This window comes from Protopterus annectens, chromosome 15.part0 (assembly GCF_019279795.1).
Source record: "Protopterus annectens isolate FY-2018-M chromosome 15.part0, PAN1.0, whole genome shotgun sequence".
NCBI lineage: Eukaryota > Metazoa > Chordata > Ceratodontiformes > Protopteridae > Protopterus > Protopterus annectens.
The window spans coordinates 197,163,890-197,188,536 of record NC_056749.1 but is presented as its reverse complement, the minus strand read 5'-3'; the positions used below and the strand labels follow the sequence as shown (position 1 = coordinate 197,188,536).

General features: G+C 41.4%; 1 protein-coding gene across 1 annotated transcript in view; it reads left to right on the top strand.

Moving 5' to 3' along the window:
• Positions 1-24,647, top strand: part of ZDHHC15 (zinc finger DHHC-type palmitoyltransferase 15) — a 1,138,753-nt gene that overhangs the window by 1,056,667 nt on the left and 57,439 nt on the right. The window contains exon 11 of the mRNA XM_044057691.1: positions 7,631-7,707. Coding sequence (XP_043913626.1) covers positions 7,631-7,674 — 44 coding nt within the window. The 3' untranslated portion in view covers positions 7,675-7,707. The remainder of the gene's footprint in view (positions 1-7,630; positions 7,708-24,647) is intronic.

Below are 24,647 nucleotides of genomic sequence, written 5' to 3'. Positions count from 1 at the left end.
AGGGGTTCTGCAAACGTAGCCTCACAGAAAACTAGTGATTCCTCCTTGGGATCTGAACTTTGTCAGAAAAACTAACACTTGCTCCGTTTGAACCCACATCATCAAGCTGACTAGAAGTTCTTAATTTGGAAAACAGTCTTTCTCATTGCTCTGACCAATGCAAGAAGAGTATTTGAGTTGCAGACCCTTGTACCGGGTCATCCTTATGTCATTTTCCACAAAAATATTGTTTCCTTGAAAACATCCTTCCTTTATGCCTGAAGTGGTAATCTGAGTTTACTTTAAATCAGTCTATCTGTCTCTTCGCCTTCTGTCCAGAACATAAAAATGAGGGAGAAATTATACTTTGTACATTGGATATCCACAGACAGCTCAAGAACAAGATCTTTCAGAACTTCTCATCAGTTTATTTTTTGTGAAGGTAAGAAATGACAGTCTCCATCAAAACTGACTATTTTCAAATGGTTGTCTCAGGCCATTACCTTTTGTTATTGCCACTTCTTCGTAAATGTTCCAGGCAGGGTCAAGGCCAATTCTACTAGGGCCATGGCTTCATCTATGGCTTTTTGGAAAGGGTTGGATTCTAGAAGCAGCAACTTGGTACTCTGTGCATATTTTTACAAAGCACTATCAACTAGATTCCCTCTCTTTGTCTAGACAGACTTTGCTAGGACCATTATCCAAGGGCTGTTGGACCCTTCTCCTTCAACCTCCCAGTTCTTCTAAGTTATGCTAATCTACCGGCATAGGTTAGGCAGCTGCAACAGTGATCATAATCCTGAACATATTACAGTTGTGTAAGTAAACCTACCATAACAATAGTGGTTGAAATGATAGTAGCTGCTCCCTCCATCCCCTTATTTATTTATTTATTTTATTTTTTGCCAGGGTGTGGACTTTTTTTCTTTTCCTTGCATTGTCCTCTTGGGGCTTAGCCTCTTTCTGTCTCTTGGGATGAAAGCTGTGAAGGGTTTGGCATTTAAAAATTGACCGCTAGTCAGCTGAACATGAGCTAGCTGACTGGGCACGTGGAAGTTGCCCTGAAGGTTTGGAAGCTGTCCGACTGGTATATCCTGTGCAAGATATAACCCATATAGTGTAGGATACTGCATGGGATGGGTGATACTGGACCTGCCAGAATTACTGATTTGATTCCACTCATTACACTTCTGGGAAGTCATTTACTTATTGCCCAAAAATGTTCACCTTCATGGATGTTCATTGTGTTTCACTGTTGCAGTCATTACTCTTGGGTTATCCTGCTGGCAGGCTACCCTCAGTCTGCCAGAATTCCAAAGTCTAGGTCCAACGTCGGTTGCTGTCACCTCTTCCCTGACGTCAGTGTGCCAGGGGTATAAAAGATGCAGCCGACACCATTTTCTTCAGTCTTTCTTGCCGTGCGGTGTCCGAAGCAAAAGCAGTTTGCAAGTGCCGGTCGGCCGACTCCTGAGATTTTCAAATCCGAATTTCAGAACCGAAGTCTTTATTAAAGCTAAGTACCCCGTTGGGGAAACTTTTTTCTTGCTCCAGACCGATGTCAGAAAAAGTTAACAATTGTATTTCTTGTGGGAAGCAAATACCTCATAAGGATTTTCATTCTTACTGTATTCCTTGCCTAGGCCCTGATCACAATGTTGCTAGCTGTCGGTTTTGTGCTAGATTTAACCAACGCACTATTAAGCGTCGGTTCGATTTTGCATTTCATTACTTTGGCCGAAGATTTAATTATATAATGCCGATGGAACAGCCGACGACCGGAGTTTACAAAAAACGCAAGGACAAGGAAAAGGATAGGCATCCGAGGTCCAAAACCGACGACGAGGCCTCCGCTAGGCCAGTTGCCGGTTCTCAGTGAGGTGCTTTCGCAGCCCCTGGCACCTGCTACCTTAGAGCCACAGGCTGCTTCCGACTCCCACGTGGAGCCGACTGGGCCTCTGGATACTCAAGGTATTGGACACTCGGAAATCATTCTCTCAGATGGGTCCGGAGCCGCTGAGCAGGCATCGGCTTCTGAGGGTGTCTTCAGACCTACACAACTATATGTTAAGCCATCTTCAGCTTCAAAGACAAAGACTAAAGCAGCTCTAAAGACAAAGAAACAAGTACAGCATTCTCCTACTTAGACTTCCATGCCTAAAAACAGATGCTCAAAATGGCTGAAGACCTAATTACTTTGATCAGGGGTTCCCAGGCCCCTCCTGATAAGAGGCCTAGGCAAGAGACAGAATGTGATTCTTCTGATCAGGTTTCTATTTCCCCTGATTCCTCTTCTGAACAGGATTATTCCATGCCTCCCTATGAGGACACTGATGCTGAAGAATCCATTCCTTCAGCCTCTCCTCCTGAAGATTATTCTTTTGGGGAAACCCTGCATACCATGAGGGAGCATTTCCACTGGGAGAGCCAAGATTATTCTGAATCTAAGAAAAGGCTCAGAGACTTTCTGCTACTTCCTCAGCACAGACCCCTTGCTATTCCACCTGTTCTATAAATTGTAGATTATGTATTTTCAGAGTCCGGCTTGTCCCCTGACTCTCTACCCCCTGCACTTGCTAAGCCCGACAGATACTACAGGGTCCCGGATTCTCATAAATTCCTATATAAAAACCCCGCTGCTGACCCAGAAACTATATCTCAGGGTCCCAAAAGGGTCAAAGCTTCTACTGCAAAAAACCCTGTCCCCTCTGATAGGGATTCTAGGGCTCTGGACAGATGGGGGAAAAAAGTTTACACTTCTGCTACCTAAGCTGTAAGGGCTTTAAATTGTCAGTTTCATATGCTTAAATATCAGCAATATTTAATGTCACTGCTTAAACAGAAATTGTTGACAAATACTGAATGTTCAGACAACAAGGAAATGCAGGATTTATTGCATGCAGCTGAACAAGTGGGAAAGCATACTTTGCAATGTGGTTATGATTCACTGGAGGCCTCTTGCAGGGCTGCTGTTACAGGTTCTGTTATTAGAAGGCATGCTTGGTTAAAGGAACAGAATCTGGCTGATCATGTTAAAGCAAAATTATTAGATGCTCCATTACAGCATGATACTTTGTTTGGTACTAAAGCAGAAGAGGTGTTGAAAGAATGGAGGATAAAGCAAAATCCATGCAGACAGTTAAGGATTTCTTACAGGTACAGCCACCCAGATTTAGCAAGAACTGGCCTTCTAAAAATTGGTCCTTTCCGTTAAGGATTTCTTACAGGTACAGCCACCCAGATTTAGCAAGAACTGGCCTTCTAAAAATTGGTCCTTTCCAGTGTCAGACAAAACACAAAGAGGCAGATACAGGTGCCCCAGCGGCAGATCTCAGCTCCAAGGCTCATACAGGCCTAAACAATGGGGTGCTCCTACCTCCAAAAGCGGAGAAGACAAATCACAACCTTACAGGAAACAGTCCCAATGACTTTCCTCTGCCAGATCCAAGCACTTTTCTTTTGGCAGCCCCCTTATGGGGAAAACTAGCACTTTTTTCATCAAATTAGCAAATGGTTACCCAAGGTAAATGGGTCTTGAACATAGTGTCCCAAGGCTACAGGTTCCATTTTCACACCCTGCCAAGGTCAAAATGTATGCCAGACCTGCCACACAATCAATGGGCAGAGGCACAAAAACAAATTACAGCCCTCATGGACATGAGGGCCATTCAACAAGTACCACAACAAGAGCAGGGGCAAGGATTTTTACTCCAGACTTTTCCTAGTGCCCAGAAAGGACAAAACCTGGAGACCAATACTGGACCTGTCTATACTAAATACGTTTCTGGAAGTTCCAAAATTCAAGATGTTGACTCTACAGCAGCTACTGCCCATGCTGGGCAAGAAGGCTTGGCTCGTAACTTTGGACCTAAAAGAGGCATACCTGCATGTCCCAATCAGACAATCTTGCAGAAGATACCTCAGATTCATAGCTGGCTCAATGCACTACCAATTCTCTGCACTGCCCTTTGGCTTATCTACTGCGCCTAGGGTCTTCACAAAATGCCTGGCACCAGTAATTGGGTTTTGCAGACAAAGAGGAATTCAAATATATCCCTACTTGGACGACTGCCTAATTCAAGCAGAGAACAAAGAAATTCTTCTAAAGCATCTGGCGTTTGTAAAAAGATTACTAATTGGCCTAGGGTACACAGTAAACAAAAAGAAATCAAAACTAGTGCCCTCTCAAGAGACAATATTCCTGGGTGCAAGCTTAAATACAACTGCCCAGATGGCTTATCTCACACCAGACAAACAAAAACAACTGACTTCTTACTTCAAAAAATTGGCAACAAAGACCCACTTATCTGCAAGGAAAATCCTGCAGGCCTTCGGTTTCTTGGCATCCTGCATTCTACTATTTCCATATGTCAGACTGCATATGAGGAAACTACAATGGTATCTAAAAAGTGTTTGGACTCAGCATTACCACAGCCTGTTGACAGTAATTACACTCATTCCCTGCCTTCAACAGGAGTTTTGATGGTGGGCAGAGGCCTGTCACCACAACAAGGGTCTGCCATTCAGTTTACCCACAGCCAGTCAGACACTGACAATGGATACATCAGATTATGCCTGGGGGCCCCATATGGCAGGAAAATGTATTCAGGGCACATGGCCTGCAAACCAGATGCATCTTCACATCAATCAAAAAAAGATGCTAGCTGTTCAAAATGCCCTGACAGCTTTCAAGGATCTACTTCATCCAGGACAGCTACTGATAAAGACGGACAATACTACGGTCATATGTTACATAAACAAGCAGGGAGGTACACATTCCTACCCCCTCTGCAGACAAGCAATGATCTTATGGGACACAGCATTGACTTATCAAGTTCACCTGCAAGCACAATTCCTGCCAGGAAAAACAAATACTCTGGCAGACGAACTAAGCAGAAACCTCATGGATCCCAACGAATGGAAACTGGATTCACAAGTCTTCAGCATGATAACAAGGAAATGGGGATACCCAGACATAGATCTATTTGCCTCCCCTCACAACTGCCAATTGCAGAGATTTTGCACAAGGATTTATCACAAGCAAGCATGGAGAGTGGACGCCCTATCCTTCAGCTGGAAAACATCTAACAGTATATGCCTTTCCTCCACTGCCTCTCCCAAAAATGATACTGATTGCACCAGACTGGCCACGCCAGCACTGGTACCCAATCCTAAAGAGCTTGTCTCAAGGTCCAGCATGGATATTGCCTCAAACTTCTCACTTGCTGACCCAACAAAACAATCGGATCCTGCACAGCCAACTCAGGACCTTAAATTTGGCAGCATGGCGGATAATGTAGCCATTCAGAACGCTCCTCTTTCAAAAGCTGTTATGGATGTTATCTTGGAGGCCAGGAGGCCCAGTACCAGAAAATCTTATGCAGAAAAATGGAAGAGATTCCGTGCTTGGAACCAGGAACAAGGCATTGACACGTGTGTACCAAATATCCCTCAGATTTTACAATACCTAACTGAGATGCTGAACCAAAGGCCTTTCTTTCTCATCAGTTAAGATTCATGCCTCTGCCATTTCAGCACATTACAATACGGAACCACCTATCTTTTCGCATCCTTTAATAAGGCAGTACCTCAGAGGGGCCAAAAACATTAGGCCTCCAAGGAGAGCACCAATTCTGGAATGGGACCTCAATTATGTTTTGGAAAAACTCACACTGCCTCCTTTCGAGCCAGCCTCAACAGCGGCTATAAAATTCTTGTCCTGGAAAACAGCTCTGCTCCTAGCAATAACCTCTGCAAGACGAGTCTCGGAGTTACAAGCACTCATGGCTGTGGAACCTTTTATCATTTTCCATCCAGACAGGGTTTCTCTGAGGACGAACCCGACATTGATGCCTAAGGTGGTGTCCAGTGTGGCCCTTAACCAAACCATTCACTTGCCTACCTTTTATCCTAATCCACAGAACAAGGGTGAGAAAATTGGACATACACAGGCAGTTACACTTCTACTTGGACAGAACTAAAGCTTTCAGAAAGACTGAGCAACTTTTAGTGTCATATGCTGCAGGATCACAAGGAAAGGCTATCTCAAAACAGACTATTTCTAAATGGATAGGCCATTGCATCCGTTTCTGCTATTTTCAGCATGGCAAATCAGTGCCTAAGGGCATTAGGCCTCATTGTACCAGAGCAGCAGCCACTTCAGCAGCCTTCCTCAGAGGAGTACCAACCAAAGACATCTTAGAGGCTGCAACTTGGAGTTCAGTGCACACTTTCTCAAAGCACTACCACTTACCTCTTTACTCTAAATCCATAGCAGGCTTTGCCACTGTAGTTCTGCAGGGCCTCATAGCCTCACCTAATCCTATTTAGCCCAGCCAGCCATCCTCAGCTTTGGGATTCAGCCCAAGAGTAATGACTGCAACAGTGAAACACGATGAACATAGTACAGTTGTGTACCTACCATAAATGTAGATGTTCGAGTGTATTCACTGTTGCTGTCCAGGTTACCCACCCACCGTCCCCCTTTTCTTTGCTGGGACTTATCTGTACTTCTCTATCCTATACAACCTATGTGCTGTATTTGTTTGTAGATGAAAGAAATGTTATTTTTGTGCATGCATACTTATTGGCATATTTTTTCAGCCTACCAATTTGGGGGCACCTGACATCCGGGGCAAGAAAAACTGAAGAAAATGGCGTCGGCTGCATCTTTTATACCCTTGGCGCACTGACGTCAGGGAAGAGGCGACAGCAACTGACGCCGGACCTAGACTTTAAAATTCTGACCGACTGAGGGTAGCCTGCCAGCAGGATAACCCAAGAGTAATGACTGTAACAGTGAATACACTCCAACATCTACATTTATGGTAGGTGCACAACTGTACTGTATTATTACTTGCTTTTGCAATATTTCATATTAGTTTCTTTGTGAAGGTAGTAAAAATATTCCTGCTGTCTACAGTGCATACATTTTGTTGAACTGTGCCAACTTTTAGCAGCCCAGATGATGATGTAATTAATTTATTTTTCATTTATGTAAGAATTTGCTAACCAGTGAGGTACAGCAATCCTTGACTCTTTCTTAGCCACAAAGTCACACGAATGGGTACAGTAAGTACCCAGTTAGCCAAAGCATCTTACCTGTGAATCGCATCCAGAAAACTTAAGTTTGACATGTGTGTTTTCCTGCACAAATTATAGGCAGGGGGAATAGCATCCACATTAGTTCAGTGAAAGATTCTCAAGTTTGTATAATAAGTATTTATAAATACAACACAGCACATAATTCATGTTTCTGTACACACACACATGCACATATAATATACACTATGTAATACATGTTTGTATGCATATATATGTGTGCGTTTTTGTGTGTGTGTGTGTATATATATATATATATATATATATATATATATATATATATATATATATATATATATATATAAAAAAGATTACTTTCCCTTATCAACATTTTCATTTTGTATATGGCAGTTTATTTTATGGCTAAGTACAAAACATGCTGAACTGTCAAACCAAAACATGTATTTTGTGGGAGATTTAACTATGTGTATTCTAACTTAACTTTTTTATTACTAAACTTTAATTCTAACTAAAATGGAAATGAATTATTAGCACATCCAGAGCTGAAGTGAGAGAGTATGCTACATGCATAATTACTTTACTATTTTTGCAGCTTATAGAGGAAATTCATCAGTTGCCATAGAAATGGAGACATAGCAGATTGCTAGGTTGGCATACAGAGCATTGCAGGTCAGTACTCTTGTCTTCCTAAAATGTTTTAAATGTTTCTTAGTGCATACTGCAGTTAACACTCTGTGGGTTTTTGTTTCCTGATGGAAACGTTATTAAAGTTAAACTACAGGAAACTTTCTAATGTACAACTGTTTGCAGAGTTGCTACCTTTTTGTATGTGCAAAATCATAAATCCTTTCAGTACTTGCATGAATTGTGATTTGATAACTGTTATTTTTCATTTTCTGGTTGAATGACCATAATTTTGTTACAATTCCCTTCAGGAGTGCAGTGATCTGAATATTTTCATTTTCATACTTAACACAAAATTCCAATATTTTTGATTGATCAACAGCGTGTGCTTAACATTCACTGTAAAATCCACAATGCAGAAAACAATTCTAAATACTTGACTGTATGAAAAGCGCAGTCTAGCATGTACTCCATTACACAAAGAAAAACAATTTTTTTTTTTTTCACAAAGATAGTTATTCTCTTACACCACAGATGGATTACTAAAGGTGTATGTTACATATCTGCTTTCGCCGGTTAATTTAGCACTGTTGTTCTGTAGAAAAATATTCACTGTAAAGGACTCGCATTTACTTTTTCTTTGATAGCCTTCAACATTTTATATCTGTCAGCATTACCAAGTCAGTGTTAAGGTCAAAATTGAAAAAAAAATACATTTGTCATCAAAATAAGACAGAGATTCTGGAGTTGGGGAGCACAGTAATATGTTACTCAGTGTATTAGGAGCTTAAGCACTGAATAACCTGTTAAATAATCAGTGTTTGATTCAGTTCAGAGTACGCCTCTCAAAGTGACAAAACCCACTGACATTACCTGCAGGCTTCACAGCTCAAAGCTCATTTGCAGACAAGTATGCAGACTGTCTCAGTACTAAAAGTACACTCAGTTATGGAGCAAGCCTCTGCCATCTGTGTTAACCAGTCGAAGGCTGGGAGTGCTTATTTAGATGTTTCAGAGCAGTGAAGGTGAAGTGACAGATTTTCTTGCAGCAATAGATGTAACATGTCACTTGAATCTCTCACATTTTTCTCTAGTATGCAGTCTGCCCAACATTTTCTGAGCTAGCAAGTTCTTATGAAAAGACCCGAAGCTACTCTAGAGATAGCCTAATGGGATGCATATGCGTGTTGTTTAATAAACTAATACCACCGGTGCTTTGTGGCTGGCCCTTCATTTTCTGTAAAACTAAAAAAAATCATCTATCATTCAGGACTTTCTTTTTAGAATAAGATCCAGTAGTCAAGTATACATTTGTGGTTGCAGAGCAAAGGCAGACTTCCTGGAGTGATTGCCATCTATGCTTCTGATAGAAAAGCATTTGTGGGTCATGACTGCATAACACTAAGCATGAGATGACATCTGATCAAGAAAGAGTTTTAAACAAAATCCAGAATGTGAAGGTTCAGAATTGCAAATTATTCTAAATCTCTTACATTTACTGAAAACTATTCTTAAAACTTTCAGGGTCCCGTAGTAGTGACCATTGATGTGAATAATATCACCTCTTCTCAGCTAAAGTTTAGATGCAGTCACCTAGAAAATGCAACCAGAAATTTTGTGAATACTGCTGGATCAGTCATGTCAAGTTCATGTCTTTCAACAATGTTATAGAGGTTTTATGCAAAAGTATGTCTGTACACTTTTCTTGTCAAGCCTGTCTCATAGCATGCATTTCTGATGTCTTTTGTTTTCTCTTAGCAAGGATTTGGCTCCAGTTCACCTACCATCATCTTCTTTCAGCTGTTCCCGTTAGGGATCGCCACAGCGGATCATCTGATGTTCTTTATGTTTCACTGTTGCAGTCATTACATTTGGGTTATCTGCTTGCAGGTAGCCCTCAGTTGGCCTGATTAACAAAGTCTTGGGTCTTGCGTCGGTTGCTGTCCCTTCTTCCATGACGTCAGGTCGTCAGGGGTATAAAACATGCAGCCAATGCCATTACCCCAGTCTTTCTTGCCGTACGGTGCCTGAAGCAGAAGCAGTTCGCAAGTGCCAGTCGGCCGACTCCTGAAATTTTCGTTTTCGAGTTTCAGAACCGAAGTCTTCAACTAAAGCTAAGTACCCCGTTGGGGAAACTTTTTCTTCCTCCTTACCGATGTCAGTAAAAGTTTAATTATCCAGAAATGTCATCAGTTAGCCATACGACTACTGGGATTCTGAAAAAACGCAAAGATGAAAGACAGAGACAGGCCGCCAAGGTCCAAAACTTCTAAGCCAGTTCGCCAGTACTCAGTGAGGTGCTTTTGCAGCCCCTGATACCCGCTACTTCTGATTCGCAGGCCTCTACTGAGACCCATTCGGAGTCCAGTATGCCGCGAGATGCTTCAATTATGGAACCAGCGGATGTCTGTACCTTGTATGGGTCCGGAGCCGCTGTGCAGGCACCGGCTTCTGAGGGTGTATTCAGGCCTACGGACTTGCATATTAAACTGACGCTTCCTTCTTTACTTAGGCCTAAATCTCGATCTATGCCTAAAAATCCGACGCCCAGGTCACATGCTCAGGCCTCTATGCCTAAAAAATAAATGATAAGAATGGCTGAAGATCTAATAACTCTAATCAGGGGTAGCCAACCTCCCTTCTAAGAGGCCTAGGACTGAAGTTGATTAAGAATCTTCTGATCAGGATTCTATTTTTTTCTGATTCTGATGATCTGGATTTGCTCTTATCTACTTATGAAGATTCTGATGCAGAGGACTCCATTCCCTCTGCTTCCCCTCCTGGGGATTTTTCTTTTGGAGAAACCTTACATACTCTAAGGGAGCATTTCCACTGGGAAAGCCAGGATTTTTCTGATTCAAAAAAGAGGCTTAGGGATTTCCTTCTCCTACCTCAGCATAGGCCTTTAGCTATTCTTCCTGTACTAGACATTGTTGATGATGCTTTTTCGGAATCTAGTTCGGCTCCTGATTCCCTGCCTCATGCTCCCAGAAAAGCTTACAGATACTACAGGGTCCCGGAGTCCCACAGGTTCCTTTTTAAAAATCCTATTGCAGATCCAGAGACTATTTCACAGGGGCCCAAGGGCATTAAAGCTTCTACTGTTACAAATCCTACCCCTTCTGATAAAGACTCCAGGGCGCTGGATAGATTGTGTAAGAAGGTTTACACTTCTGCAACCTTGGCCATTAGGGCTTTATACTGCCAGTTTCATATGTTAAAGTATCAGCAACATGTTATTGGACTGCTTAAACTGAAAATGATGTTGATTCCTGACTGTGTGGAAAATAAAGAATTACAGGATTTAATGCATTCTGCTGAACAAGTTGGAAAACATACTTTGCAATGTGGTTTTGATTCATTAGAGGCCTCTTGCAGGGCTGCTGTTACTGGGTCTGTGCTCAGAAGTCATGCTTGGCTCAAGGAGCAATCTTTGCCTGATCATGTTAAAGCTAAATTGTTGGATGCTCCTTTAAATCAGGACCGCCTGTTTGGCAACAAGGCTGAGGAAGTTCTTAAAAAGATGGAAGATAAAGCTAAATATATGCAAACTGTTAAAGATTTTTTACAAGTTCAGCCACCTAGATTTAGTAGGAACTGGCCCTATAAGAATTGGTCCTTTCCAGCCCCTTCCAGGTCTTCTCAAGCCATACCCAGACACAGCAAAAACCCCAGGTTTCAGTCCCAGGGGACGCACAGAACTAAGCAGTGGGGGGGCCTCCACTTCCAAATCTGGGAATAATGAGACTCCCCCATGGTAAACTGTCTCAATGACTTCCTTTTAAATTTTCCAAGCACTTACCAACTGACTGCCCCTTTGGGGGGAAAGATTGCTCTTCATGCAAAGAACTGGGAACTCATTACCCAGGACAGATTGGTTTTAAATATGGTGTCCCAGGGATCAAGGATGCCCGCTGGCTGGCTGAGAAATTTATTTTATTTTTATTTTAAAAAAGTTTTTTTTTAAAGGGCGTTCCTCTTTAAGAACGTCCTTTGCATCCCGTCCAGTCGCACAGACGCAACAGGTGTTTGCGACCTGTTTTCAATCTTCTGTGTCTGTGCGACCAGTGGTTTACGTCTTCATCTTTCGTGCCTACTGGGAATTTGAACTCCGGAGGATGTTCGGACTGCAGATGAGGTGAGAATTTTGTCTTAGCTTTAAGGAAAGTTGTAAGGCAATGTGAACGCTTATTATTTTTAATTTGTTTACTTGGAAAGAGATATTTTCAAAATAAGGCATGCTCAAACTCTAAACTTTTATGCGTGCCTTCTTAAGTGTGGTTGTTAATTCAGGATCTAGTAATGTACAGGAGTGTTTAGACCATTCACTTGAGCATAACTGTAATGTTTAATCAACTAGCATGTATTATACAAACTACGAGTTCTGACAGATTGTTGAATAATTCTGTAAATTAATTTTGGATTGTTTCAGTACTATGGTTGCCACCCGTCCCGTTGTCAGCGGGACACTCACGGTTTGAGTGCTCTCATCCCGCTTCCCGCGCTCACCAAGCGTGGGACTTTAAAAGTCCCGTTTTTTCCCCTTTGCGCTTGCAGCGCTTCGCATTTTAAAATTGCCGTGGAAAAGCCGAAAATACTTCCGGTTTTTCCACGGCAATCTTGCGAAGTCACCACCTGGACCTGCAGTTAGAGGGATTCTCTGCTAGGTCCGGGTGGTAATGCAGCACAGTAATTGGCTGCAGCCATCGTAGGGGGCGGGAACTTCTTCTGAAGAGCCCCATAAAGGTCGCAGCTGTAGAGCACTAAGCTCTATAGCAGCTGCGAGTCCCGACAAAATATCTGATTTTTTTTTTTTTCACCATTGAAGCCAGCAAGGGAGCCAGCCCAGCCAGCCAGCCAAGCCAGCAAGGGAGCCAGCCTAGCCAGCCAGCCAAGCCAGCAAGGGAGCCAGCCTAGCCAGCCAGCCAAGCCAGCAAGGGAGCCAGCCAGCCAAGCCAGCAAGGGAGCCAGCCTAGCCAGCCAGCCAAGCCAGCAAGGGAGCCAGCCTAGCCAGCCAGCAAGGGAGCCAGCCTAGCCAGCCAGCCAAGCCAGCAAGGGAGCCAGCCTAGCCAGCCAGCCAAGCCAGCAAGGGAGCCAGCCTAGCCAGCCAGCCAAGCCAGCAAGGGAGCCAGCCTAGCCAGCCAGCCAAGCCAGCAAGGGAGCCAGCCCAGCCAGCAAGGTAGCCAGCCCAGCCCAGCCAGCAAGGGAGCCAGCCCAGCCAGGAAAGAAGCCAGCAAGGGAGCCAGCCAGCCCAGCAATAACTGTGAGTGGTAAGTAGATAATTGCATTTTGTGGCTTTAGTTATTTAAAATGGGAATAGTGTGCTTTATTTAAGTTTTTAATATTTAGTGGTAGATGGGGATGTAGTATTTAAATCTGTGCAGTGGTTATTTTGAGACTTTTGTACTAGTTTAAAATGGGAATATATTGTGGTTTAATTTTTTTAATGTTTAAAGGCAGATGGTGGGTGCAGTACGCAGTATTTAAATCTGTGCAGTGGTTATTTTGAGACTTTTGTACTAGTTTAAAATGGGAATATATTGTGGTTTAATTTTTTTAATGTTTAAAGGCAGATGGTGGGTGCAGTACGCAATATTTAAATCTGTAGTAGTTAGTTTGATATTTTTGAGTAGTAGTTTTTAAAGATATAAAACCTGAATGTATATGTAATTGTTATTATGCTTGGGGGTATGATTTGGAAGCATTACTTTTAAAAGGCTGAACTGTGTATAGAAGTTGTTTGTTTCTGTTGGGGGGCAGTGAAATATAAACTTAGTGTGATGCATTTCTATTGTCGTAGCTTTTTCTGGGTATTGTCTGTATGCATATAGGAACTGTTTGAGCATAGTTTGTACTTTTTTTGTATGGAAATATGCACTATAATGCTGTTTTCAGGAAGTTACGATATACTGTTTAGGTAATTTTCCTGTTCCTGCAAGTCCATGTCTATGTGGTACAAGTCTACCTTTTGAGGGGGAATGTTAACAGTTAATGTAATTCATTTATTATTCTAGTAGGTACACGTTGCCAATTTGCCAAAGCTGTTTCAAGATTGTTTTCATTTATACTTGTAAATGTGTGCATTTAATTTATTATGCATTTTAATAAGGTTAAAATGTACTGTTTTGCTTGTAATGTGAATATGGGTGTGTTACTTTTACTTGGGCCTGTTTATTGCATTGCTGTGCTGGATTAATTGCTATGTTTTGAAGTAAAAGGAGCCCATGGAGTCTGCTGTACATTGTAGTTTTAAAGTTAAAATGTTTGGACTTTTTTCCCATTTATTTTTTTTTTTTTGTGGATGGATGCTCTGAAGTTAATGCATTGTATTTGAGATTGTGCTAAACCATGTTACAGGGTAGTTTGCATCTAAGTAGCAAAGTTTTTATTTTGTGTTTTAGTGATGTCTTCAACATACTTATTTACTGTTTTCATTATAATCAGATTATGAGCAGTGCTGCTGTTGGGCATGTTTATTAATAGATCATTAGCTGTGTAAATTAGTGCCATACATTTCTTAACTGCTGTGGTCAAAAGCTAAATTAGGTCTATGGTATCCACTGTGCATTCTCATTCATTTTACTGTTTTTTGGTTCAGTGAATATGGTTAACTTTTTTTGTCTTGTGGGGTGTGGTGGGCATGTTCAGTGGTAAAAATAATGCATTTCATTTTCTACAAGCTGTGTTAATGTTAGTCTTCAATGGCCAAAATGCCCCCTACATTACCTCATTTACTATTTGACCTTTTTCAAACTGTAAACTCTTTTTTGCTCCATTCCTCTATAATACTGCATCTCCTTTAACAACTCTGGTGATAACAGGTGGGGGTGTGGCCAGTGTCATGCTGGCCACACCCCTATCCTGTTGACCACACCCCCATGTCCCACTTTGCCCTTGTTAAAAGGTGGCAACCCTGTTCAGTACACAACAGTCAGAGATGTAGGTTTATATTTTGCATTTGATTATTTCAGTCTTATCTTATTTATAACTAATGTAAACAGTGTCCTTTTCTATGAACTATTTCAGCTCTTTGTTGCATCTTTGCTATGTGGTTTATAATATCTGTTTTTTAATTATACAGCATTCTTGCATACAAATGTAAACAGATTAGCAAAATCACAATGTTTGAATTAGTTAGTCAATATACAATACTGAGTCATTCCTGAAGTTCATATCTGTAGCTAGTATTTAACAAATTTTATTGTTAACTGCTGACTAAAAATGTCTGAAAAAATTATACGGGAAGTTGGTAACATTCTCCTTATAAGGTGAACAGAATGTTGCCTTTATTAGGAAAACTTAATACATGTGGCTTTTTGTTATTTTGCACATGGCATAGTAACAGAATGGTTTATAAACTATTGTTTTAACCAGAAAAAAAAATTGCAATTTTATGACTGAGAGAAGAGCAGACAGAAATGAAGATTTGTACTCCAAGTTAATCACAGTACAGAGGAAAGCATGTGTAAAGGAACATCCAGTCTTGTAATATTAAAAAAAAAATGTTCTAGTGCTAGATTGAAATTGGTTGCATACTGGAGATGTTCTTCGTGTTTCACTGTTGCAGTCACTACATTTGGGTAATCTGCTGGCAGGTTGCCCTCAGTCGGCCTGAATTCCGAAGTCTTGGGTCCTGCGTCGGTTGCTGTCTTCTCTTCCATGATGTCATGGGTATAAAACATGCAGCCGATGCCATTTTCTTTAGTCTTTCTTGCCGTGCGGTGCCCGAAGCAGAAGCATTTTGCAAATGCCGGTCGGTCGACTACTGAAATATTCGAGTTTGAGTTTCAGAACCGAAGTCTTCACTAAAGCTAAGTACCCCGTTGGGGAAACTTTTTTCCTTGCTTTTTACCGATGTCAGAAAAAGTTAATAATTGTATTGCTTGTGGGAAGCAAATACCTCATAAGGATTTCCATTTATACTGCATTCCTTGCCTAGGCCCTGATCACAACATGCCTGGCTGTCGGTTTTGTGCTAGATTTAACCAACGCACTATTAAGCGTCGGTATATTTTTGCATCTAAGTATTTTGGAAACAGATTGAACTATCCAGAAATGTCGTCGGATAGTAATCCGACTACCGGAGTACATAAAAAATGCAAAGAAAAGGACAGAGTAAGGCAGTCAAGATCCAAAACCGACGACAAAGCTTCTCCTAAGCCAATCACCAGTTCGCCGGTACTCATTGAGGTGCTTTCGCAGCCCCTGATACCCGCTACCTTCGAGTCACAGGCCTGTACCGACACCCATGTGGAGTCCGGCATGCCGCAAGATACTCAAGGTATTGGACCGACGGATGCATCTCCCTCGGATGAGTCCGGAGCCGCTGAGCAGGCACCGGCTTCTGAGGGTGTATTCAGACCTCAACATTTATATATCAAAACGATGAAAGCTGCAAAACCAAAGGCAAAGGCATCTTCTAAAACTAAAAAAACTGATGCCTGAGCCACGTGCACAGGCCTCTATGCCTAAAAAACAGCTGATCAAAATGGCTGAAGACCTTGTTACCTTGATCAGGGGTACCCATCCCCCTCCAGATAAGAGGCCTAGGCAAGAGACTGACTATGAATCTTTAGATCAGGTTTCTGTTTCTCTGATTCCTCTTCTGATCAGGAATTATCTTTACCTCCCAATGAGGATTTTGATGCTGAGGAGTCTATTCCATCTGCATCTCCTCCTGAGGATTATTCATTTGGAGAAACCTTGCATACTTTGAGGGAGCATTTTCACTGGGAGAGTCAAGACTTCTCAGAGTCAAAAAAGAGGCTCAGGGATTTCCTTCTTCTCCCTCATCACAAGCCTTTAGCCATTCCTCCTGTTTTAGACATTGTGGATGATGGGTTTTTGGAGTCAAGCCTGACCCCTGACTCCTTACCTCTGGCTCCCAGTAAGCCCTGGCTCACATAAATTTCTATTTAGAAACCCTGCTGCTGATCCTGAAACTATTTCACAGGGTCCAAAGGGAGTTAAGGCCTCAACAGCAAAAAACCCTACCCCCTCTGACAGAGATTCAAGGGCACTGGACAGATGGGGAAAAAAGGTTTATTCATCTGCGACCTTGGCATTCAGGGCCTTAAACTGTCAATTTCATATGCTTAAGTATCAACAAAATGTTATGGGATTGCTGAAACAGAAAATGATGATTTCAGAATGTGCAGAAAATAAAGAATTGCAGGAATTATTGCATGCAGCTGAACAAGTTGGAAAGCATACTTTGCAATGTGGTTTTGATTCTTTAGAGGCCTCCTGCAGGGCCGCAGTTACTGGATCTGTGATTAGGAGGCGTGCCTGGTTAAAGGAACAAAATTTGCCTGATCATGTTAAAGCTAAATTGCTAGATGCACCTTTACAGCATGATTCTCTGTTTGTTATTAAGGCAGAAGAGGTTTTAAAGAAAATGGAAGACGAAGCAAAGTCTATGCAAACTGTTAAAGATTTCTTACAAGTGCAGCCACTAAGATTCAGTAGACACTGGCCAACAAAAAAATTGGTCCTTTCCTGTGTAAGACCGAGATCAAAGGGGCAAATCCAGATGCCCTAAGGGTTCCAGGTACCAGGCTCAAGACTCATACAGGTCAAAGCAATGGGGTGCATCCACCTCCAAATCTGGAGGCGATAAAGCGCAAACCTACAGAAAGCAACCCCAATGACTTTCTTCTGCCTACACCAAGCAGTTATCTTTTGGCAGCACCCATAGGGGGAAAATTAGCACTTTTTGCTCAAAATTGGCAGTTAATAACCCAGGGCAAGTGGGTACTAAACATCGTATCACAAGGATACAGATTCCATTTCCACACTCTGCCAATGACAAATGGTTGGCCAGATCTGCCAAAAAAACAATGGGCAGAGGCACAGAAACAGGTTATGTCCCTCATGGATATGGGGGCCATTCACACAGTACCAGAACAGGAAAAAGGACAAGGTTTTTACTTGACTGTTCTTGGTACCCAGAAAGGACAAGGCCTGGCGGCCAATACTGGCTTTATCGATTTTGAACACATACCTGGACATTCCAAAATTCAAAATGCTCACTTTACAACAGCTTCTGCCCATGCTGGGCAAGAATGCTTGGCTGGTGACTTTAGACCTAAAAGAGGCATACCTGCATGTTTCAGTAAGACAGTCGTGCAGAAGATACCTCAGATTCAAGGCTGGCTTAATGCATTACCAATTCTCTGCACTGCCCTTTGGCTTATCTACTGTGCCCAGGGTCTTTACAAAGTGCCTGGCACCAGTAATTGCATTTTGCAGACAGAAGTATTCAAATATATCCTTACTGGGATGACTGTCTCATTCAAGCAGAGAACAAGGACACTCTTCTACAACACCTGGCGTTTGTGAAAAGGCTTCTAACATGCCTAGGGTATACAGTAAACAAAAAGAAATCACAACTGGTACCCTCTCAAAAGATAACATTCCTGGGTGCAAGCTTGAATACAACTGCCCAGATGGCTTACCTCACACCAGACAAACAAACACAACTGACTACTTACTTCAAACTGATGGCAACAAAAACCCAGTCTTCTGCAAGACAAATTCTGCAGGCTCTGGGCTTCATAGCATCCTGCATCCTACTAATTCCATATGCAAGACTGCATATGAGAAAACTTCAATGGCACCTAAAAAGTTTATGGAGTCAACATTCACACAGTCTGGAAACAATGATTCCTCTCATTCCCTGCCTGCAACAGGAGTTTCTATGGTGGGCAAAGGCCTGTCACCAAAACATGGGACGGCCCTTCACTCTACCCCCTGCCAGCCAAACCATAACAGACGCATCAGATTATGCCTGGGGGGGCTCACATGGCAGGAAGATGCATTCAGGGCTTATAGGCACCAAATCAAATGCATCTACATATCAACCAGAAAGAGATGCTAGCTGTTCAAAATGCCCTAACAGCCTTCAAGGGCTTACTTCACCCAGGACAACTACTGATAAAGACGGACACCACCGCAGTCATGTGGTATATAAACAAGCAAGGGGGCACACACTCATACCCCCTTTGCAGATTAGCCATGGCACTGTGGGACACAGCTTTGACTTACCAAATACATCTTCAAGCTCAATTCCTGCCAGGAAACAAAACAGTCTGGCAGACGATTTAAGCAGAAACCCTATGGATCCTCATGAGTGGAAACTAAATCCACAAGTCTTCAGCATGATAACAGAAAAATGAGGGAGCCCAGACATAGATCTATTTGCCTCTCCTCAAAATTATCAACTGAAAAGATTCTGCACAAGGACTTATCACAGACCAGCATGGAAAGTGAACGCCCTATCCTTCAGCTGGAAAAAAACCTATCAGTTTACGTCTTTCCTCCTCTGCCTTTTCTACCCAAGGTCCTCCTAAAAGTCAGACAAGAGAAGCCAAAGATGATATTAATTGCCCCGGACTGGCCCCGCCAATACTGGTACCCATTCCTAAGGAACTTGTCTCAATACCCAGCTTGGACCTTGCCTCAGAAACCACAACTACTGTCCCAGCAAAACAATCAGATCCTGCACAATCAACTACAGACTCTGAACCTGGCAGCATGGCTAATCCTGTAATACAAATGGCACCTCTCAGTAAAGCTGTGATGGATGTCCTTTTGGAAGCCAGAAGGCCTAGTACTAGAAAACCTTATGCTGACAAATGGAAGAGATTCTGTGCTTAGAATCAAGCACAAGGAACTGATACAGCAGAACCACATATTCCTCAGATATTACAATACTTAACTGAGATGCTTGACAAAGGCCTATCTTTCTCATTAATCAAAATCCATGCCTCTGCCATTTCGGCTCATTACAATACAGAGCCACCAATCTTTTCTCATCCTTTACTAAAGCAGTATCTTAGAGGAGCCAAAAAATTTAAGGCCTCCTAGATCATCACCATTACTGCATGGGACCTCAATTATGTGTTGGAAAAGCTCACCCTGCCTCCATTTGAACCAGCTGCTACCGCTGATATAAAGTTCTTATCATGGAAGACAGCTCTGCTACTAGCAATTACTTCAGCAAGAAGAGTTTCAGAGCTACAGGCCCTCATGGCTGTAGAGCCTTTTCTCATATTTTACCCAGACAGGGTGTCTCTGAGGACAAATCCTACTTTTATGCCTAAGGTCATTTCCAGTGTGGTTCTTAACCAAACAATTCATCTGCCAACTTTTTATCCAAATCCGCAGAACAAGGGGGAGATAACTCTGCATTCCTTGGACGTACACAGACAGCTAAGATTCTACTTGAGCAGGTCTAAAGCTCTAAGAAAAACCTGAGCAATTACTAGTGTCTTATGCTGCAGGATCAGAAGGAAAGGCTATTCCAAAGCAGACAATTTCAAAGTTGATAAGCCATTGCATCCGTTTCTGCTACTTACACCATGGCAAACCTGTGCCCAAGGGCATTAGGTCTCACTCCACCAGGGCTGCAGCTACTTCAGCAGCCTTTCTCAGAGGAGTACCAACCAAGGACATTCTAGAGGCTGCTACTTGGAGTTCTGTTCACACCTTTACAAAGCATCACCTTTTGCCTCTCTACTCTAAGTCCAAGGCAGGCCTTGCCACTGCAGTGCTGCAGGGCCTTATAGCCTCACCTAATGCTGTTTAGTTCCAGCCACCCAATCATAGCTTTGGGATTCTAGCCAAATGTAATGACTGCAACAGTGAAACACGAAGAACATAGTACAGTTGTGTACACTTACCATAAATGTAGATGTTCGAGTGTATTCACTGTTGCAGTCCAGGTTACCCTCCCGCCATCCCCCTGTCATTCTACAGTTTATCTTTCCTTCTCTGTCTTCTACAACCTATGTGGTGTATTTGCTTGTAGATGAAGGTAAAGTTTATACTGAGGCATGTATATATGTGTGTATATATATGTATATATATATATATATATATATATATTTATAATACTGCTACCTTTTTGGGGGCACCTGACGTCGGGGGCAAGAAAAACTAAAGAAAATGGCGTCGGCTGCATGTTTTATACCCCTGACGACCTGGCGTCATGGAAGAGAAGATAGCAACCGACGCAGGACCCAAGACTTTGGAATTCAGGCCGACTGAGGGCAACATGCCAGCAGATTACCCAAATGTAATGACTGCAACAGTGAATACACTCGAACATCTACATTTATGATATGTACACAACTGTACTTTGTAGAACATGACACTACTACGCCAATGACCAAGTGGAATACCTTAGGATAGTATAAAGGGCATGATTGTAGGACATCTTGTAGGAGAGAAAAGTATCGAATGAACTCGGAGTACATGGAGTCAGACACTGCAGATTGAGAACAAGTCTGCTGTGAATTGAGTAATTGTGGTAGGGGTCCAGCTGCTCCCCGATATGTGAGGAGGCAGTATTATTGACTGAGCAGGATATGCTCCAATCATCCCTCTGACTGGTGAGGAAGCAGAGTGTTTGCTGTTATAATTTAAGTAGTGGATATGTGTGCATCAGGATTTACCCACTATTGGTGTGGTTTGATCACAAGGGCAAAGCTCAAGTAATTAAACAAAGCCAACCATGGGTAAATCTTGATATACCCACACCTAGCAGTGGATTATTGCTATTATACAATGATATTAAGAAACAAATTGCTTACCTTTTTATATAATGTCTTTGCATAATGGCACTGAAGTATGCCTTTGCATTTATCCTTCTTTATTGACATACTTAGCATGCATGGGATTTATGTCCCCACACGTGCACAGTACATCAGTATAGTGCAAGAGAAGCAATGGAAGAAATAGAATCTACTTTGCTGTTTTTTTTTTTCTGTTCACATTTTACAAGGGATGCAAATATAATGAAAATCAGGCACAGTCCTCTTTCGTTATTTTTGAGACTGTGCCTGATTTTTCTTTTATTTTGCACTGGGAATGCATCTGATTTTTCTTTTATTTTGCACTGTTCCTCTGCATATTCCAATAGATAGTCTGGCCACTTAATGGTACTTCAGTGGCCTAATTTTATTCTGTTGGTATATGCTCGATTTACAATGGGCACCCTAATTGGGCTGTCCAATTAGCAAGCTTACTTCTGAATACAAATGAGTCCTCATTGTATAGTAGTGTTGAAGTAATGTTAGTAAATGCAGATAAACAACCTGCAGATGTCTTAAACTGGGCACAGTGCACCTTTGAGGTCAGGATGTTTATTTTTAAAGCTGCTTAAATCTAGCCTGCATTTCCTTTTGGAAATAACTATGAAGCAAAATGTTATGTGGCAGTCTCTAAGACATTTGAGTAATGTCCTAAAGAAGTGAAGTCATTTTATGGAAGAATAGAGCTGTACTTACTTTTCTCAGATGGAAGTAGCTTATAAGCATTTCAAAAAAAAAATATTTGATGCAGTGATTTGTCACAGAGTGATGTTATGCTTGAATTTGTAAGATACAAGAGGAGAGTCAACAAAGGCTCTGTGCCTACTGTAAATGCACTAATACATCCTTACCATTGCACAATCTGCAGAAAGTATTTACTTTATAAGGAGTTTATGAATAGACTGACTGTCACGTAGGTTAATTCGGTGATCCACAAGAGTCAAAATATTAAGTGTCACACTCGATGTGGGAAGCTTGTCCGTTATGCTAGAAGCTCCGCACACTCTCATCATACTTATACTTACTACAAAATTGTAGCACTTTTACTTAAGTTCTGGTAGTGGTGGACCTCGTGGTTGATAACAAAGTCTCAGATACCCTAGTGACACCCACAGGAAGGATAATAGAAGACATCCATTTGGTGGTGATGATACATATCAGAGATATTTGTATAAGCAAACCACAACAGTACCACTTCCAGCTTGCTGTTATTTAAAACAGTAGATATGAGCCATTATGCAAGCAGTATCCAAAGTTGGAACCACCTGGCTTCTGAAAAACATGGACTCACCTGGACATGGCTTAATTTAGCACATGTGATCTATGTTGTCGATCCAGACTGTGTAGGTTACAAGTTCTTACATTATAAAACATCTGCTGCTTTTGAACAACCCATGAATTTAACTTGGGATATGTTCAATGCAAACGATATCTGGAACTGTTTTTGTTATCACTACACCATGGATGCATTATAACTATTACATAAATGTATTAAATATATCATAAATATGTTATGTAATATGATTTTTATATATATATATATATATATATATATGTGTGTGTGTGTGTGTGTGCACATAAATAAAACACTGATGCACACAATGGCAATTAGAATCAAATGAGTCCATATATAGAGAAGTGAATCATGACATCCATGTTGAAAAGATATAATAAAGGGTTATAATCAAAGACCCAATCATAACTCTTTGTAGTACATGGAGCTTTATCTGCTCTATGTACTACCATTTACTGGGAAGGAAAACAGTTCAAAGTGTTGTACTTGTTTTTAAAACCAATAACGCATGTAGGATGGGATGTCAAACTTACCTTACTTGATTAAGAATTCTGGGGTGACATGCATTGAAAATTGGGACAGTTTTTAAATATTCCTCTAATTTACTTATAAAGTTAATAGAACAAGTGTTTTGTATCAATATGCCATTTGATGGACAAAAATATATGTGAAACTCTAATTTTGGCACTGACTATGATCTATGATTCACCAGGAAATAAAAAGAATTATGAGGTACAGAGCAAAAACTTAGTAATAATTGAGAAATAGATACAGATTCTATCTCACACAAAGTTTTAAGTGCGTACTTCTCTGAAAAAGGCAAGACTTCCAGAATAAGAAAATAATGCAAATGTTTCTTCCACTTCTTAAGTGTCCTTGGATGACAATTGCATATAAGACTAGTGAGAATTATGGGTCTTTAGTTTCCAGGGTCTGTAGATGGCCAACCTTTGTGCAGACTGATGACTATTGCTGATCTCCATTAGTGAAGCATGAAGCCAGTTTGGAGGCTACGGTTAAATAGCAATTCCAGAAGGTCTGATAAGTCAGGGTTCATGCTGTTTAGAAGGCATTCTATGATGCTCTGTATGTTTTATTTTTCTATGTTATTTTACATTTGTTTACCAGGGTATTGCACTGATCACAACTATTTTCAGGTTCTGGTTTGGTGAAATAATTCACAAAGAATAGAGAATGCAGTAAGCTATACATATCAAGAACAGAACGGAAATACAAAGTATAACAAAACAGTGCAGTAGCATTTAAGAGATGTGGCAACAATTAATAGACAAACTCACATTTTGCATGATTATATGTCTGGTTTACATTATGGTGGAAATGCTGTGGGGAATATGTGTCAGGGTAGGGAAGGATGGGAAGGTGGCATCAAGCAGTGTTAATAGCTGAAAAGGAATAAAGTAAGAGGTTGTGAGGCCTTAGGTGACATGGCCTGCTGCGTGACAAGTGCAGTTTATTTGGAATTAAGGCATTTTTTTAATTCTGGGTGGGGAAGGAGGATTATGGTTCCTTTAGGGGAGGAAAGGGGGTCGGAAATTCCCATAGTTTAGGAGCAAGGATAAAGATTGATTGGTACAGTGTAGCCTGGTTTGTGGGGTTGGAGTGGGATGGCTGTTTGGGAGAAGTGTTTAAAATTGTAGTGTTTGTGTTTAGTATAAAATTTGACAGCTAGTGTGGGTATTTGTAATGACACAAGTTTGAGTGGCCTTTTATGGTTGAAATGTTCTGAATTGGGCAGTCTGCCATTATTGGTTTGTATGTTTTGTTTCATTGCTTACTGGAAAAATGTTCAAAACTATAAATCTAAAACGCACTCAAACAATTGGTGCTGTATAATACAAGGGATATAATTCAATTATATATTATAATTAATACAATCAGGTGAATCAACTTTTGCATGGCCCTAACAAGGTGTGGAAGGAGCCTATTGCTTGAAAACAGCTCAAAGGTAAACAACCTGCCACTGGCCAGATGCATTTTCTTTGAATGTGGGTTTTAGTGCTGTTTCAGTGCATGTGAGTTTCAAAGGTAGAGAAGCTTTAATGCGAAGTCTGTTTTCATTGTAAGATTATTGTTTT